At 36.3% G+C, this 18,358-nt stretch overlaps 1 protein-coding gene across 4 annotated transcripts; it reads right to left on the reverse strand.

Moving 5' to 3' along the window:
- Positions 1-1,312: 1,312 nt before the first annotated feature.
- On the reverse strand, positions 1,313-14,157 carry LOC113690407 (molybdenum cofactor sulfurase). 4 transcript variants are annotated; one of them, XM_072083672.1, is made up of 23 exons: positions 13,751-14,157; positions 13,449-13,547; positions 12,616-12,674; positions 12,195-12,355; positions 11,426-11,580; positions 10,846-10,972; positions 10,424-10,526; positions 10,300-10,345; positions 10,013-10,051; positions 9,769-9,925; positions 8,978-9,080; positions 7,876-7,992; positions 7,519-7,596; positions 7,329-7,430; positions 6,720-6,819; positions 6,459-6,557; positions 5,949-6,013; positions 5,118-5,266; positions 4,225-4,457; positions 3,631-3,767; positions 3,140-3,250; positions 2,942-3,051; positions 1,313-1,754 (listed from the first exon to the last, which is right to left on the reverse strand). In XM_072083672.1, the coding sequence occupies exons 1-22, from the start codon at positions 13,872-13,874 to the stop codon at positions 2,947-2,949; spliced, it is 2,469 nt and encodes an 822-aa protein (XP_071939773.1). In that variant the 5' UTR covers positions 13,875-14,157; the 3' UTR covers positions 1,313-1,754; positions 2,942-2,946. The 4 variants fall into 4 exon arrangements, with proteins under 4 accessions (XP_071939773.1, XP_027064091.1, XP_071939774.1 ...); XM_027208290.2 differs by lacking the exon at positions 1,313-1,754 and having other exon boundaries at positions 2,529-3,051; positions 13,751-14,156; XM_027208293.2 differs by lacking the exon at positions 1,313-1,754 and having other exon boundaries at positions 2,634-3,051; positions 12,616-12,783; positions 13,751-13,769.
- Between the last annotated feature and the right edge of the window lie 4,201 nt (positions 14,158-18,358).

An 18,358-nucleotide genomic window follows, 5' to 3' on the forward strand; every position in this document is an offset into this window, starting at 1 on the left:
AGAGTTACATTTCCAGATCCTTAATATTTAATGAAGCATATTATTGTAAGGAATAATCCAATTAGGTCAATTAGTCACTAGCAGATGGCGAGGGATATGCTGTAGCGAAGGAAAAAAGAAGAAAGTTCTGGTTTTGAATATGGAGTGTACCTTTTCTGGAAGATGGATTAAGAGATATATAAAATGGGGCGGCGGTGCGTAGATTTCGTAAGGGGGAGCTAAGGAAAGATTCACAAAATGGACTTCTTCTTACATATATTTTTCCCCTTTTGCTTGGTTTACTTCAAATTCAGATGGTCAAATTGACTGAGCAAACATAACCCTTTTTTTTTTTGGGTTGATTTGAAGACGTGTGCATTCTATGACTTGGTTTCAACTCGTAACATGCTTGTATAAAATTAAGACCCACACTGGATAATGATTGCTTCTAGAACAAGAAAAGGAAATGACGGACTGCTGCGTCATAAAATGTACTGTGGATTTCGTGTTCAGACAAGTGAAGTAAGCCGATGATCAAAGGAGATTGGAAAAAACTTGGGATTTGTTTATTCGACGATGGCACCGTTGGCAATGCAACTGATTCCCTGAAGCTGCGAAACAACCTTGGCTGGACTTAGCGGTTATTTTTGACTGTAATCTCTGTTAAAGGAGCTCGTTTTGAGTCTTTTTCAGTTTTGTTTTTCTCCATTTAGTTTTGAGTTTAATGGCTATCATTAATTTTATATATACAATATATTTAAATATGGTGCCATAAATTTTTTTTTTTTTTTTTATCAATCGTCATTCCTACACCTACTCTATCCTAATCTAACTACGAGGAGACCTAACTGGACCTATGGGGACAGAACCACCACCGGATCAGTCGGGCTTGGGTTTTAATTGGATAGCCAGTTTTAGACTCCGCCACGTATTCTAGAAATCAGATTGTTTAACATGCATTCATAGATGTAATAACTACTCCTAATAATAAGCACAGCAGCAAAGGTATCTTTCTTCGTTTTTCTTAAAGTTTCAAAATGTTAAAAAATGAAACCCTTCTTTTCTTTTAATATATATCCTGGACCGTGTAAACGTTCTTCTATCCGGCAGCGTTTTTTATGGGTGTTGGATTAAGGTCCAAACTGAGTACCAAGAATATTGGTTGGTGTGTTTTTTGTTTTTTTAATAAGGGATAATCTTTTATAAAAGAAAAAAAAATGGATTAATCTTTTATATATACTATTCACGTATGCGCTAACGACGACGCTTGTCACGTAATATAAATTTAAATTTAAAATTCAAATTTTGTATATGTGATATACGTACATCTCGATGACTTGTTAGTATACACATTGACATTATTATATGAAAGATTAATCCCTTTAAAAATGCAAGATACATCTCACATGGTACCAAAAATACAATGCATAAAAGTATACAAAGAATAATAATGCACAAAAAGTATAAAGCTCGAAGACTATTTTGTGGGAACAGTAACGTAACGATCATGTGGAACCATCCATCCATGCTTACGTTACGACATGGAAATTGATTCCAACCCTCCTCTGCCTCACTCCTGAGGCAGAAAAGTCGAAATTAACTTCTTGTTGCGGTGCATTACCACATGTTTAGTGGGCTTTATAAAGCCCTCAGGGGCTTGGTCTGGTGGTTGAGATTGCTGAAGATGGAGCTTCAGGTCCCTGGTTCGAACCTTGCTGCCAGCAAGTTGCTGAGGGTGGTGAATAGTCTGCGGGTCCACTCCCTGCGGGACACACCTAAAAAAAAAAATAAAAAAAAATAAAAAAAATTACCACATGTTTAGTGTGGCTAATTATTTGGACGACAACAAAATTGTTAGTAAAAAGAAAAGAAAAAGGAGGATCGAAGACTATCATAATCATCCTTGGGGACACGCAAAAGCAGAAGCAATCTCGTGTTAAGACTTTTGTTAGGTATTTAGCAACTCAATTTATCCACGACTAGAAGACCTGAACAAAAAGAAGCCAAGTACCTAGAACGACGCCAAAAGAGTCTATAACAGACGAGGTCAAAGTCTTTGGTCAAGATGACAGGCCTCCTAATTCAGATTTTAAAATTTTTCTTTGACAAAAAAAAAAAAAAAAAAAACTTCCAGCGTTAAAAATCTACAAGCACATCATCAACCGGTCGAAATACTGGCTTTTAAATTTCTGTTTATGACTGAAAGATCCACGGAGTTTGACACCTTATCAACCCGCCGCTTTGGAAGCTTCTTCGTACGGTGAAGGGCCATTTTAAAATGAAAATAAAAATAAAAATAAAAATAAAAAAATGGGATCGCATATACCAATTCTTCATACTGGAACTTGAGCGTGTTTTTTTGTTGGCCGAAACTAAAGGACTCCGCATGTTGCCAATTATGGGCCAGCTTGAGCGTTCTCTATCTCCACCAGTTGAGCAGAGCGGTCAACAAGTTACAATGCTACATGTTTAAAGCCTCGAGGTTTCTCCACTTCTCTCCTTTATGTACCAAAAGAACAGAAAACAACTCCCAAGGGATGATAGGAGGATTATTAAACACACGAAGGAGAAATATTTTATTATTATTAATTCCCAGAGCCTTAGCATTAGCTTGCTAATTCAGAATTAGTGTAGTAACCTGAGACTAGCCGGAATGGATACCAGAAGAAGAAGGGGGAATTTCCTTGTTATTTTTCCCAAAAAACAGAAAATAATCAAATTACCAACGAAAATCACCATTTTCTTCATTCTTCAAGGCACACTAAAAAGAGTAGTAGCACACTCTTAACTGATCCACCACCCCATTGTTCATAAAAACTTTCATCACAGGAAGGACCAGCTGCCTTCTTTCTCGCATGGCCCAATAAATGTTAGCACCCTTGTACACCCACATCTCCTCTGACAACTGTTTCTCTACTTTGACTTGCATTCCTTTATTACTTGGTTCCAAAAAAAAAATTACCAGAATCAAGCTAAACTCGCACGGATTTCTTCTCCTACATGAAGCCATGCATCTGAGTGCTTTCCAGTGCTGTCGTCATGCCTCAGCAATATGCCAAAAGTTATTTTCCCCTGTTCCCGCAGACAAGTACACAAAGAGATCAAATCTGTAACTGGCCAATCAAGTGCTCTGATTCTAATGAAAGATAGTTTAACAAACCTTCGTTCTCCTATACTCTGCTAAAGTAGCCAACGGTTCATTTGACCTTTGCACCTTCCCACCTTGCAAACTCAAATTGATCATTTGGCAACGATTGCAACCACCCAATGACTGCAAAATTCCAGAATAGCTAAATATCAACTCCCAACAATTCATAGACATTACAAATCGCACAAAAAAGAAACTTGGTGCAAAACTAATGTGAGGTGGTAGATGATCACACTATATATTCTGTCTATCGGGCGAACATTAACTGCAAACTTATAACCAAAACCCAGGAAATGAACCATCACCAGTCTAACATGCAGGGGAAAAGGCAAAAAGGAGATTGAATTATAAGTATAACCAGAAAAACAAATATCTATAGGATAACACCTTCTAAAATATCACCTTCTCAACATTGCAGACTCGCCCATTAACAAGGTCAGAAAAGCAGTGCAGTTAAGCATTTGACTGCTCATAAGTCAAGAGAAGTCAGAGCTGCAACTTACAATGAATTCTGTCTTTCCAATTCTAAGGCTTCTCCATCCATCTTCCGCATATGCTTCCCCACCACACACTACCAGGTTGGGTCGAAACCTTGATGTACTCACTTGAATTAACTCTCCATCAAAGTGGTGCTGCACATCTGATACGAGCAACATGGGTCAAGAGAAATTTTGGCGATAATTTAAACAATTACAAATTTACGCAACTGTTTAATGCACCTCTTTCATTTTCAAGAGCATTGTACAAGGTCAAGTTGGTTGTGTATTAATGCTAAGAATGCCTCGAAGCATGCATGGAGCATAGAGATATTGTGCAACTAAGGTGCATGTGACTATAGCTCTGGAAATACAAGTTACTCCTGTCCATAACTCAGAACTAGCAGAATACTGAAAACTTTATTTGGTGGTTATAATCTTCTCTAGTTTATTATATGACAGAAAAAGTATTCTGGGATTATTTGCTCAAACAAACAAAGCATTTTAACAATTTTTCCATACTAGAAATGGATTTAGTATACATCCATGACATGTACAAATGCAGCTAAGCGACTAAACACCAGAAATAAAGATTGGTGTTTATTATGCTACTGAACATACTTGATCTCAACCTAGCATTTAGGTCATTGACACTTTCCTCAGATACCAGCAAAAACTGTGCTTCATTCACAAAATTCATTTTGGTCTCAAGATCTCTACACAGCCTTGAAATCCTGTTCCTGTTTGAGCAAGCATAACCCTGTTGACCTGAGCACCTTAGTAAAGTACAAGGTCGACCAACAGCATCACTAAACCAGCTGTCAATCTCATCGTGATAAACCTCCACTTCGTACCTATTAAAACAATCATGTTTCAGAATCACAAATCATTGTCTAAACCGCCATACAATTCATGTAGACTGAAGACATCTGACGACCAAAGCATAAAACAAGAAACTGCAAAATAAGATAAAAATGGGCTTCCCTGGCGCATGGTTTAATACATTTTTCGTGTAAAAGCAAAAACTCAATAGAGGCCTTGTTTTAGTTGATCAACATTATAAAATTTCCTGCACATGTTGCTCAAATCAGAGACAGCAATTGGGACCTAAAGTACCTCACTTAAGCGATTTCATCATAAAAATACCAAAAAGAGAGGGAAACATACAAGAGCATGTTTGACCATTTAAGTGCATGGAAATATTTAAAAAAATCAAAAGCAATTTTGATTCAGAAAAAACCATCAGGTTCAGCTTATCCTCTAGAACCAATAGAAATTACTCATAACTTCTTATTCTCTGAAATCCCAATAAAACATCAGAAAAGAAGGCATCTTAACCCCTGAGATCCATGTCCACATAAAAATACTCAATAATACCACAACTCTGAATGATGCATTTAACAATTTGAATGCACTCGGTGTCTAAGATAAGCCTTTCTTGTGCTTAAAAGTCCCATCAAGTTCTTAACATAATGATGCCTAAATTTCGAAAACTGCTAAGAGTATAAACTAACCTCTGAGGATGAATGTTCACTTCATCTTTTCCTACAGGAAAATCTGATTTAAGTTTGATCTGCAGCTTCTCTTTACAGCGGGGTGACTCCACAAACAGTATTCCCAAATCAAGGTCGATAAGCGTGGTAATATGGCACATATCTGGAACCTACAATCCAAACATGGAAAACTTGGGACGCCTTGTGCATAATAAAGAATATCATGTAAACTTTGCAGGTTACAAGGAAGATAGCTTTCATCCACAAGGCTTCAGCCCAAGTTAGATAACAAGGTTCCAAACAGGGGGAAGTCACTAGCAACCACAACACATGGCCATTGCTCACACAATTACTTGGTTGTTATTGCTCACCAATCCCTGACTAATTGTTCTATGTTTGTCAGTGTAAGTGGATTTCGACTTTACCCATGGAATGGGCTTCTTTGTGGAGTAGACATCTCAAGGGACCAAATCAAACAAAACGCACTTGCAAGTAAAACCAATTTTTCTTTTCTGCAATTGCTTTTGAGTTCTTAATCCTTTACTACCTAACTAGCTTAAACAGGGTTTTCAGTAGGCAAGGAGACATTTCTTGTACTCTTCTATGTCTATTATCTCTCTTTGTTCCCATTCTCATTTTGCATCTTTTGTGCGTTTAGAAAGTTTTGAAAGAAGATCCCAGGTAGGATTCAAATGAAGAAGACTGTCTTTCTAGCCCTAAATCAGCCATTGATTGTTGGTGAGCTTTCAGTACAGGAAACAAGGCACCCTTATCTAAGCCTAGGCCAGGGAATCGAACACCTAATTCATATATATTTGCATGATAGAACAAATCTCAAAGTAGAGAAAGAACCTTCTTTTGTGTTAAGATTTCACCGCTAGTGCTCCTGAGAAGCCACTCTCGATCATGTAGCAGTCCTGAAAATAACAAAAGGCCGTAAGCTCTTTTATCTGAAAAATCCTTATGGACATGCCGTCCATAAGTTAATGACAATAAATCCCACAATCCTGGTAATAAGAATTTGAACAAACAATGGAGGTGCCTTCATAACAGAAATTTTATTGCTTCATAGGATCATTTGCCATACAACCTGAAGCCAGCTAGAATAAAAGAGAAGCAAGATCCAATGCAGTAAATGTAGAATCAACGGTCAAAACTATTCTAGGTTCTTCAATCTAACACAGTAAAATTAAAAGTCAAGAAAAAATTTCTAAATATGCGCTGTTAAAGATCAAGTTGCCTAATCATTTTCTCCAACATTTATTCTTGATAGATGAGAAATCAAGAATGGTAACTTTATAAATACAATAGCATAGAGATAATGTCCAATAATTAATTCAGTTTGCAGCTTACAGAAACTACCGGTAGTGGCAAGGGGCCAACTGCTGACACTAAAGCCCAAGCATGACTTAATAGGATATATGGAAATAGATTTGAGCCTTGGATTAGCTCTCCCAATTCCTACAATATTAAAAATGGAAAAGAAGTTTAGCAGAATAAGAGGAGCAAAAAGGATAGTTGCATGAGGTCAGTGAATGTAGGAGATTATTGTCTGTAGATTATATGTTTAGAACCAAAACTGAGCCCCTAAACATCGCTATAAAAAACAGAAACTAAACAAACCTTCAATGGCAGGAGAAATAGTTGTTCCTCTTAATGTATTAACACCGGGAGTTCGAGAAGGTAATGACACAAAGGAAGCCTTTATGAAGTTCACAAAATTCTGCATGGCAGGTTCTATAACATAAGGCAACAAATGAAGAGCTAGATAAAATTGTAAGGTGTTAGCTTGATCTAAAAAAAAGCAATTGATGTGTTGAAAGAATCCTACTGAATAGACTTGCCCCATTTAACACTTTAAGAACAATCCAACAACCAGTAGCTATTTAGAACTAAATTTTCTGGAGTTTCCAACAAATCCTGAAGACAAACACATGCAGAGATGGTATAGGTGAAGAAATTATTCCAAGAGTTCATGTCAGACGGCACAAGTGTATTAGCAAAAGATGAGGAAAGTGGATATTTGATTGACTAAATCTCAACACTTCTTCTTTTACTTGTTTACAATTTTTTTTTTGGGTGAGTTTGGGAATCCGATAATCACCAGCACCTACTGCATTCCTGCCTTTCTCCTCAATTCACTAGCAGTGGGTGAAGAATAGAAAACCCACGACCAGAGTGAATCGACAAGAGAAGTACAAGTAAAATCAACAAAAATAAGTAGCTGCATACGCTGGCATCTTCAAATGTTGACATATAACCAAAGGATGCTCTAACAGCCCCAGTTGGCTTTCCACATAACACATCATGATCATCCCAGCAAACATGCCCAGCCTAGACAAGAAGGAAAGGAACATATGTGAGGTATATATCACATTATTTGAGCCCAAGCTAATGGGCATAGCAAGGGAATGACATTTACCTCAAAGTTGGAAAGAAGATCCGAGTGAGACAAACCAAGATATTTGGCACATGCACCAGGATTGCAAAAACATCCCGTCTAAAATAGATATATAATGAATGTTAAAGTATACTTTCAAAAACAGCCAAAGATGATGAATTTCGACTCTCATGATAACAAGTTGCAATTTCTCCAGCCTTAACATCATATGCATAAGCTTAGCCAATGAAAATTCAACATTCTATACATACTTTTTACAAGATCTCAAGGTTTTAAACGGTAGAATCAAAATTCATATCACAGATCATCAGCACATTTATGCTAGTATACAAGTACCAAGCACCTTGAGAAAATTCAATTTCTTCTCTCCACTCTTACCCGTAACTGAATCCCAGCTAGAGATGCAAGTTTTTCCACCTCACGGTAGCCAAACCATGACCCATCTGGCCTTCTCAAGTTAAATGAAACTATAGGACCCATTCCTTCAAATAGCACCTGACAAATACAGAGATTCAGAAGTAATCAGGAGTATCTCAGGGGCTTCATGCATGTAATAAGCTCTAACAAAGCTAATAGTAGAGAACAACAGAATTCCACATTAAAGCAACCACGTATTGATAATTAACTACTTTGAAGAGCAAAAGGTCCGCAATGATTTCTATCTTTTCAGGACTAAAAAGTAGTCAATAAATTCCATACAGGGAAAGAAGAAGCTTATTTTGAGTCCACAGGATGCTTCAATATCAATAGTAACAAAAGGTTATGGGGCACAGTGAGTAGGAGAACAGAATTAAAATAATTACTCATAGATACAAAAATTAGCTTGGTTTGATAGTACTGAAATCTACAATCAGATTAAAGATACTAAAGACTACTTGGAATTTCTACATAAAGGAGAGCTAAGGTGTTAATTTTAAATAATGGAATGTGGCTAGGAACTTTTTCCATGTTACTTGCTGGATAGGAAAGTTAGTTCAGCTTTTCAAGGCTACTATTTTGGATTCTAACCAATAAAATACTTCTATAGTTTTCAAGCCATGCTAATGTTAGGAAGACTATGATTTATCAATTACTTGAAATAGTGTTTTCAATTGCTGCTCTTTTTTCTTCACCATATGCACTTCTTTCTTAGTGAAGTGCTACATTACACGGGAGGAACTTGGAAATTGCCATTAATCATGAGTTCCGGCATGCATAAAATTTAACTGAAACAATACGCATGTACTATCTTTTCATAAGCCATTTCATCAAAAGTGATGTACTCGTTTTCCGTTTGGCCCCTAGAACGATTGCATAAGCAATACAGTTCTCAACATGCCATCAAGACCTTATCCATGAGCAAAAGCCATGCAACCACAATAAATAAAGCAGACAACTTCTCAAAAAGTTAAAAAGTTAAAAAAAAAAAAAAAGAAAAAAGAAAAAAACTCCTAGAAATCTCACTATATGATCGATAATTAAGAATAACATACATACAAACCTTCGAAGAATTTGCCCCATAAAGTGTGCAAACATGAGTTCCATTTTCATGCTTCATAGCTGAAAGTGTTTTCCTCACAAAAGTTGCAAGAGATGTTGTGTGCCTTGAAAGTAAAAACAACTTTGACTTATTGCTCAAATATATGATGTCTGGTCTAAATTTCAACTCCCAGGGGGGGGGGGCATCAAAGAGGACAATGACTTCTTAAACAATGGAAGCTGTAAGAAACAAACACAAATTCATCTCTTCCCTTACCCTTCCTTAAGAGAGAGATTGAACGCAAAGGTTTTTAATAAAAAGAAACATAATGACAACACCACTGCAATGATACTTTTCATAAGTACACACATTTTTCAAAAATCAATATGAATGCTAATATTATGGCAGAGAAATTAACCCAATAATTTGCATTTGAATGTAGTGATCGTCAATTAAAAACTCAAACATCATTCCATTGAGATGCATTGACAGACAATCTACCAATGGAACTGTCATCAGTAGTTACATACATCACCCAACTATGTAGTGAAATCTATTAAGTTTCCGTGATTGCCTAATATAAATGACCAAATAGATAAAATAATAAGGGAAGTTACAGTAACTATTTTGAGTCAGCTAGATATGAAGATAATTTTAAAAGATGCAAATTCTAAATGACCACATCATGTTGCTGATGTTGGGATAATGAAGGTCATGAGTGACCATGTACGCGAGCGTCTAAGACTGCCAATATTTATCTGTTACTGACACAATAAACATTTCACCAAAAGAAATAGTAACTTTTAATGTACCGGGATATAGCAGACATGGTTAATGTGTTAAGTATTCTGAATCCATGGAGAATTGATGCAATGCTCAAATAAGAAATAGTGCCGTCCTCAAAAATTTCTTCAACACCAGCTCTTCTTTTGACAAAATCACTGTCAGCAACAGATGCAGCCACTGTGCCTAATACAATTAATCATTTGAAGAAATTTTAATGACATTCAAAAACAAAACCAAAAAAAAAATGTCAGAAGCAGATTTAATGCGAACCTCCACTGAAGTATGTCTTCTTCAATAACTTAGCAGTTTCTGTTGCAATTCAGTGGATGGAGGGAAGGGAAGGGAAGAGAGACAGAGAGGTCAGCAAAATTTCCTTTGATATAAGAAAGTCAGACGTGTTATAAGTTCATAACACATAAGATTGAAAGTTTCCGCAACAAAAATTGCTTTTCTACATCCTCCTTCAACATGTGTAAAACTTACTTGTCCAACTTAACAATGAATGTATTATAAAATAGAATGCGAGAAATTTAATAAAATGAACCACCGTAAGTTACCATTTCGAACAATGAGCGCGCCGAGGCCAGTTGGATAGCCAAATATCTATACAAGACATAAAACAACAGATGTTAAGTTCATATAACACGTGCATAAGTATACCAAAGATGTCAAGCTGGATACCTTATAAAATGAGATCACAACAAAGTCAGCTTTATGCTTAGATAGATCTGGTGGTTCTGTGGCACCCCCCTTCGCAGCATCAATCAAAACCATCCAGCATCCACTGTTTTCAAAGATGAGCCAATAAATTTTTCACAGACGTGCCACAGCACCTTTGATACACAAAGAAACAAACACGGAAAATAGCACTCCATCCCACAGAAGACTGATATACCTACAGTGGTACACAGAAGTGCATAACATGAAGTCTTGATGCTGAACTTTCAATCAAATATTACATATTGATTTTGATTGTACATCTTGCATACTTCAGCAAGTCCAAATTTAATAAATTTCAACAGAGTGATAGTCTGTTAGTAAAGACTTTAAAAGAAGGTTCTATTCCTGAAGAATGGAGCAGAAGTAAATGGAAACCAGCTTACCGTGAATAGGTGGAACCTTCCAACGCATTATGTGAATCTTCCTTGATGAGCTTCACCAGATCGAGGTTGAATCTGGTACCTGAAAAGTTGCATTCTGAAGGGAATGCAAATAAGTTGTAGACATTACCTGAAATAAAAATAGAAAAGTAAAAAAATTAAGTGAAGTGATAATTGTAGATTTCTAATTGGAAGCAGAAGAAGCATTATTACACTGAGGGTAGACATTAATGTGGGGATATTTAAAAAAACCAAGAGCAATAAAAGAAGAGGCACTAATTATATGTGAGAGTACCACAAGGTATGAATACTGTTTTCTACCAGTTTTTGATATGTTGTCCTCTAATTGGAATAGTGAAGCCAACGAGCTTTCTATTTGTCACTGAGAAAGAAACTTATACAATCATCACATCAAATAGGATTTGCAAAGAATGGAAATTGACAACCCAGGAACATAAATAAGCTTTGCAAAGAATAGATGGGCGCATTGATTTTATTTTCTAATTTGCAAAAAAGTAATAAAAAAAACTATTTTATAGACATTAGTACATTGCTATAGGGGCTTGGCTAAAATAAGCATTACCAGTAGGATCTTCTTTACTTAGTCCTCTTTCACTTCTCCGTAGTTCATGGTGCCGAAAAAGTCGAATGGCCGAGTTAGTGCCTCTAGAATTGCGATAATCTGCAGTCTCTTCAACATCCACAGCAAGAGCGGCAGCCCCTTGGTTGAGTGCATATCTTGAGATTGTTAAGGAAAGACGTCCAAGAAAAAATGACCAAGACAATAATTAGGATCCATAGGATGAATTTTGGTTTTGTTTCCACAAGGAGAAAATATTGGTGCACATTATGACCTTATTTTCTACTTCTTAAGGTAAAGCTTCGCATCCCAGGAAAATTAGTAAAAGGGTAAGCTTGTACGTATGCAACTAACAGCAAATCCTGCACATTCACATGTGTAGCACTGGCCAACAGAATACCTTTATGTTCCAACCACCCTAAGTTCTCCAGGGTGTTGCCTCACCTGATAGTACAAATGTTCGTTCAAAATGCACTGGTCAAGGTCAATCACAAAGATCAAGTAACGTCACTTGTAAAAGTAAGCCATAAATGTATATCACAAAGCTGCAGCAAGTTAGTAATCTCAAACGCAATGTCAGGAGTCAGATGCCCTATTAGAGATAAAGAAACTTCGAGATAGAAAATCTTCCACTAACAACAAAAAGAATCTGAGAATTTTGTTAACCATCTTTATTCACCCTGCTTAAGTCCACACCCAAGCTTCACCTCATTTATAGCAGGTAGTCCGTTAATTTTCCTCATATTTGCTTGATAAAGGTGATAAAGGATACTCCCTTATCCCAAGCACACTGTTATGATTCTCCATCGAATACATAAAACAACTCTGACTGCTCCATGGAAAGCTCTCCCCGACAAGCTTTAAGGCTGCTGTTGCCCCAGAAGTGAATATGACGCTGTACTCTCTAGAAGATGCATTGAAATAATCAAGGACCTAAAAAAAAAAAATCAAAATTCAATGAAAAACAAAAGAAAAGAAAGTTAATATGCACGAACCCAATACAAATTAACGAAATGTGACAGTTCATTAATGCTATCAGACAAGCTATGCTTTTGGTAAAACATAAAATTCAGCCAGTGATTTCTGAAACTAGTTAGTCTAGTTGCCACACAATCACAGTCCAAAACTTATGCTTATATGCAGATGGATACAGAGAAACAAGAAAGGAAGTGTGCCCAGCACAAAATTGTCACCTGTGTGCGCGCTTCCCCAACTCTGTCACTGGTATTCAAGCTGCAGCTGCTCTGGCTATCTAGAATACAAGTTGGAAGTTAAAAAAAAAAAAAAAATCCTTGCTTGTGCAGTCCATTAGGATTAGCACAAGAGAGCAATGTTTTTTGTCTTCTCAAAAGATGGGCCTTCTTATAAAGATTAAGGAAATGGAGTACGCTTAAATAGGCAACAATGCGCAAAGTGAAACAGTGAAAGCAGAAAAACAAGTTGGTGGAAGTATACATATCAATCTGAAATCAACGGTCTAGAGGCCTTTCGGAGTATACCAGTGTATAGAAGGAATGCAATATCCAGAAGCAAACTGTAATAATACTAGTATGTAGAAGCAACTACCCCATGTCACACATGACACAGAAGAGAGCTGCTAGATTATGAAATATAAGAAAAAGGTTATGAAATATGGAAATAATGCCAATTTCTGCACGTATGGATAAAGCAAAATAGCAGTATGTGTATACTAGAGGAACAGAAGAAGAAGAAGGCCAATAAAAAAGGGAATCCTCTAAAAAACTGCTGGACATGAAGTACATAGACAAAAGAAATTACACGTTTTCGACCAGTAGTACGTGTTTTACAGACTCAAAGCCTCGTAGCAAATGAGGAACACAACATTTTTCAATACAAGTAGTAGCAGTAGTATGCATTGAAGCAGTTTAAAATTAAAAACCAAAATGTTTTCTTTTTAAATTATTATTAGAGTACCTAACGATTATGTTGATTTAAAAAAGAAAAAAGGAAGGAAGCAAAAAAAAAAAAAAAAAAACTGAGGAGCCGAAGGAGGAAGGAAGGATACGTGGATTTGCATAGAGATTGGAATTCAGGTCCTTGAAGACTGATTCCAACTGTGCCTCGGAGTACAAAGTCGCCCCAGCATGATCCAGGTACACCACCCCTGCACATATATTCAACCTCTTCATCCTTCTACTAATACTAATACCGCGTTCATTCCTAAAAATTATCAGCTCAAAGTACCCATTTGCAACTACTGAAAAGTTTTCCAATAGAGTCAATTGCTTTTCCGATTTAAGTATTACTGCTAACCAAAAAAGGAGAAAAAAAAAAAAGAAGCGAGATAGAGAGAGAGAGAGATGTGACCGGCCAATCGCTTGAATTCTGTAGCTCGGAGTTGATCAATGTTTTTGGGGGCACTTTTATAGCCGTAATCATCACCAAACTCCCTCAGGAATTCTTCCTTCTGCTCGTCCTCGCTATTCTTCATTCCGGCCTCACAATTATTTTATCTTTCACTTTCCACCCAAAGAGAAGCGACTGACTGGTTTAAACAGATGCACTAAAAAAAAACTAAAGCAAGGCGAAGACTACTAATTGATAATACTCTACAACAAGAAGAAGATAAAAAAGATCGCAGCGTGTGTCAAACTGCCAAATGTATATTGAATTCTCAGTCCGGCTGCCGGAATTTTGAAGAAGATTGGCAAGCAAAGAAACAATTGAAACTAATGACCTCTAATTGGTCAACTGTTGAACTGTCTTATTCATTTATTAGTGGTAAGTAGAAGCACGAGTTCCACCATCGGAGTTTTTTTATAATATACTACATATATTTATTTTTTTAAAAATCCGGAGCGGATTCCGTTACGTTTCTACAAGGCGCGAAGCTTTTACAATGTTTGGATCCTTCAATTTTTCAAAAACTAGTTTTTCAAATGTTTTCGTTTGAATTAGTTGTTTCAGAGGTATTTTAAAAAATTTTGTTATAGCAGAGTTTTTAGATTATATTTTCAAAAAATATTTTGGAATATTTAAGAATAAAAGAGGTTCTAGAATATATTTTGAAATTTTTAAAAAATTTAAACTATTTTTTAAATTACCTTGTAGAGTACTTTTAAAAAATTTTTATTGTACTTGAAAAACTAATTTTTGAAAAACACTCACTTTTAAAAAGTAGTCTAAATTTTTTAAATGTTTAAAAAACATTTCAAAATATATTTTAAAAACTTTACTACTTTTAAATATGTTATAATATTTTCTAAAAATATCCTAAAATATACTCTAAAAATTTTGTTACAGTAAAATTTTTTAAAAATATTCTAAAAACAGCAAATCCAATCGAAAAATTTGTTGTCAACATTTACTAGTGAAAGTGCCCATTCCATTCTCATTATTATGGAGCTAAGAGCCCATTCCATTCTTTTCTTTTCTCTTCCTTTTGGCTGGGTGCTAGCAGTAAGACGCCAAACCAATATCACATACTGCTACTACTAGAAGTCTAGAACAGACTTGAAAAGTAAATTTGAGCCCATTAGACTTGAAAAGCCGTCGTGCATCAGAATGCGAGCACTGGCAGTATTTCATCTGCTCGAGTCTGGACTAAAAATGAGCCACAGCCTCCCGAGGTTGGCCCCTGATGCTTTGCCAATTGGGTGATTCTGGAGGCCCACTAGAGAATGATTACTCGTTACAGAAACAAGAATAAATGTCAAAAGGGGCAGCCGCTACGTGACATCAAACGGGAATTTGCCTCCTGCTGTGACTTACATCCCTTGCGCTGCGTGACTTTTTTTTTTTTTTTTTTTTTTCAAGTAACTCAGAACATACCCTGATCCGAGGTCTTTAGACCTGAATCGGCACATCAAATCGGAGGAAATCTGACAGTTCCATACAACTTTTTCGAACAAGTCAGGATGTACAGCGCTGAATCAGCACATCAAATCGGAGGCAAACCGACAGTCTCACACAACTTTTTCGGACAAGTCAGGATGTACAACGTAACGGACACGAATCAAATCCTGATCAGTGAAAAAATAAATAGCTCAAGGCCGACCCTCAATCGCTGCGCTATATGCCTGGAGGCCTACGTAACAATTCATTTGCGGGCGGCGATAAAGATGATCCGATCAGTGGACAAAAATTGCGTTACGCGGTTTATGTTTCAGAAGAATCACAAAAAAGAGAAACTCCTGCTGCATGCTAATGATGATAAGGAACTTTATACATGATAAATAGTCAGGTATCTGGGCTAACATCTGAAGCAAACGATAAATTAAAAAAAAAAAAAAAAAAGATGGATTTGGTTTACACGCAACGGCGCCGTCACACACTAGCTAACAGACATACAGACAGAATGCGGGTTTAGTTATTAGTAATAAATATGTCTGCCTATGTTTTGAGCACAAGAAAATATTGGTGTCAGATTACGATTGGGCGATGATAGAACTAATGTCAAAACAGTGGGTCCATATGGTTCTGTCTCCTTGGCCTTCAATATTCAAACAAAATACGGAAATACGGAAATACAGAAATACTCCTACTCCTTCCTTAGGCCGAAGAATCCTGCAGCTATCGGCAAATCAACGCACGTAGTCCTCTGCAAGTGCACGTGGGATGCAAATTGTGAGCCGCCATTGTACATTATACATACGTATAGCATAAAGATTAAAGATTTCTTGATATGCGCAGTGAATGGACAAGATCTAAAGAAGTGAAATATTAGGGACCTTTCAATTATTTGTACTATCTCCATGGCTTCAATTGAAAGTACCATTCATCTCCCAAAAAAAAAAAAAAAAAAAAAAAAGAAAAACACCTAATTTGTTCTTCATAGAAGGAAGGATGTGATTGCGGACATAAAGTTGCCGATTCCATTTGTTTGCTGACCATTTCTTGAGCACTAAAGTCACCCGCAATTATTCGTTCTCAGGAAGAATGATGGCACGCTGCATCGAGCAATTAGCTATCAAGGAAGAAATAAAGCTTAAAACCCTTCCCTCTGTGGCACAGGAAAAGGAAAAAAATGGCATTCTCTTCTTTTGCCCGAGGGTCAGTACATAGGCTTCTTTTTTTTTTTTTTTTTTTAAATATTGGTTATCCTACAATTTCACTTCTTATTCCTTCTTTAAGTGTGAGCTTTAGATGATAGTTCCAGTTATCATAAGGACAAAAAGAGCCAATTCACCTCCCCAACTACACTACTGGCCCACATCCTCCTAAAGTCCCCTGCTAACAAATTACCTCGATTTCACAACACTTAAAATGGGGCAAATTCCTTAGATTGTAGTTAAAAAAAAAAAAAAAAATCGATGAATTGTTGTTATGACAAAGTTATATTTGCTGTGCTGACGAATGGGTAATCGATTTTTTTTTTTTTTATTTAAAGGCAAAGGCTGCTGTACTTAGACGGGGCGCGGTAGCCAATAATTAAGCCACCAAGGGCTGCCGTGTCACGCTTGCTAAGCATGGCAGCCAACAATTGTGTTTTTTTTTTTTTAATCTCTGGTTTAATCAATTGTTCTTAAAAAAATTAGTTTCTAATTTGTATCACAGTTTTATGCCTTGATCGTATTTAGGCTATCTATACCCCACTCCATAGAATTTTACTTGTCCCTTTGACAAATAGGCATGTCATACACGTACGCTGGCGACCCGTGAGAATTGACACATTTACCTCAAACAATCTTCTTGTCTGAGATTAATGGTATGGTGGAGCAATTAATTGCCTGATTTCCCCAATTGGTGGAATCAAATAACATCTTAGGTGTTATTAACGAAACTAAGTAATGACAAAACCAAAAAATCCTCTCAGAGTGTGCATACATAACGTAGAAGGCAAAAAATGTTCTCAACTTTAGTGAAGATGCGACGAGAGAATGTCATTTTTTTTTTTTTTTTGTATATTTTGATGAAACAGCAAAATCAGAGCTCGAACTAATATGATTTAATTCAATAGTTAAAACAAACAAATCTTAGAGCTGATTAACAAGTTACAACAAGATAATATACACAAAATTATCTTCAAATTGTACGTAAAAGTTTATTGGCAGACTTCTTTATGGCCTACTCATAATCATTTCCTTCTCTTCTCCGAGTGCATTATAGCTTCCACGGCACTTTAACAAGTATATTGTTAAATCAGACAAAATCCTATTTACAATAGTAATTTAGAAAGACGCAAGGGGCAGGCAGTTTTGATGGAACTTATATCAACATAGCACCATGAAGGATGTGCAGAAGACAGGACGAAAGCTAACAGAAGTATTGATTTTGAAAGTACATGCAAAAAAAATATATATATATATATATATATATTGTTGGCTGCCGTGGTTAGTAAGCATGACACTAAGCACAGCAGCCCCTGGTGGCTAATTATAGTCAGCACAGCAGCTTTTGCCTTTAAAAAAAAAAAAAATGGTTGCCCATATACCGTGCTGACAAAACACGACAGGTATAGTATAAAAGCACAACTTTGTCAACAATTCGCCGATTTTTTTTTCCAGCTATAATATAAGGAATTAGCCTTAAAATGGGCAATCCATGCAAAGTGAAGTGCTCCACTTTGGTTGTTGGCAACAGAATCATTTCAGTACTCTGTCACTTCAACTTCTCTTCAGGGGACATGCTTAAATGACAAGATTTATTTTACACGCGGTTTACTCAAATCATTAGAACACTGCATTTTTAGATCAGTTTAAAGAAAAATTAAATTCGATGATGCTAATATTGCTAATGATAGACTTCACACGATAGTATGGCTATTCAAAGCGGATGCGGAGGCTCTCTTCAATGTGCTCAGGCCCGTTCTTCCTTTTTTTTTTTTTTTTAAAAAAAAAAAGTAAAATAGAAATTAAACAAAGGATAAAAAGGACCAAGAAACGAAGGTCTACGATCACAATGATCCTTAGATGCTCAAACAAAGAGTTTTGTGTTTTGATGATGGTCCGTTGACTTTTCATGTCGTAGTTACTG

Source organism: Coffea arabica, chromosome 3e, assembly GCF_036785885.1.
Source record: "Coffea arabica cultivar ET-39 chromosome 3e, Coffea Arabica ET-39 HiFi, whole genome shotgun sequence".
NCBI lineage: Eukaryota > Viridiplantae > Streptophyta > Magnoliopsida > Gentianales > Rubiaceae > Coffea > Coffea arabica.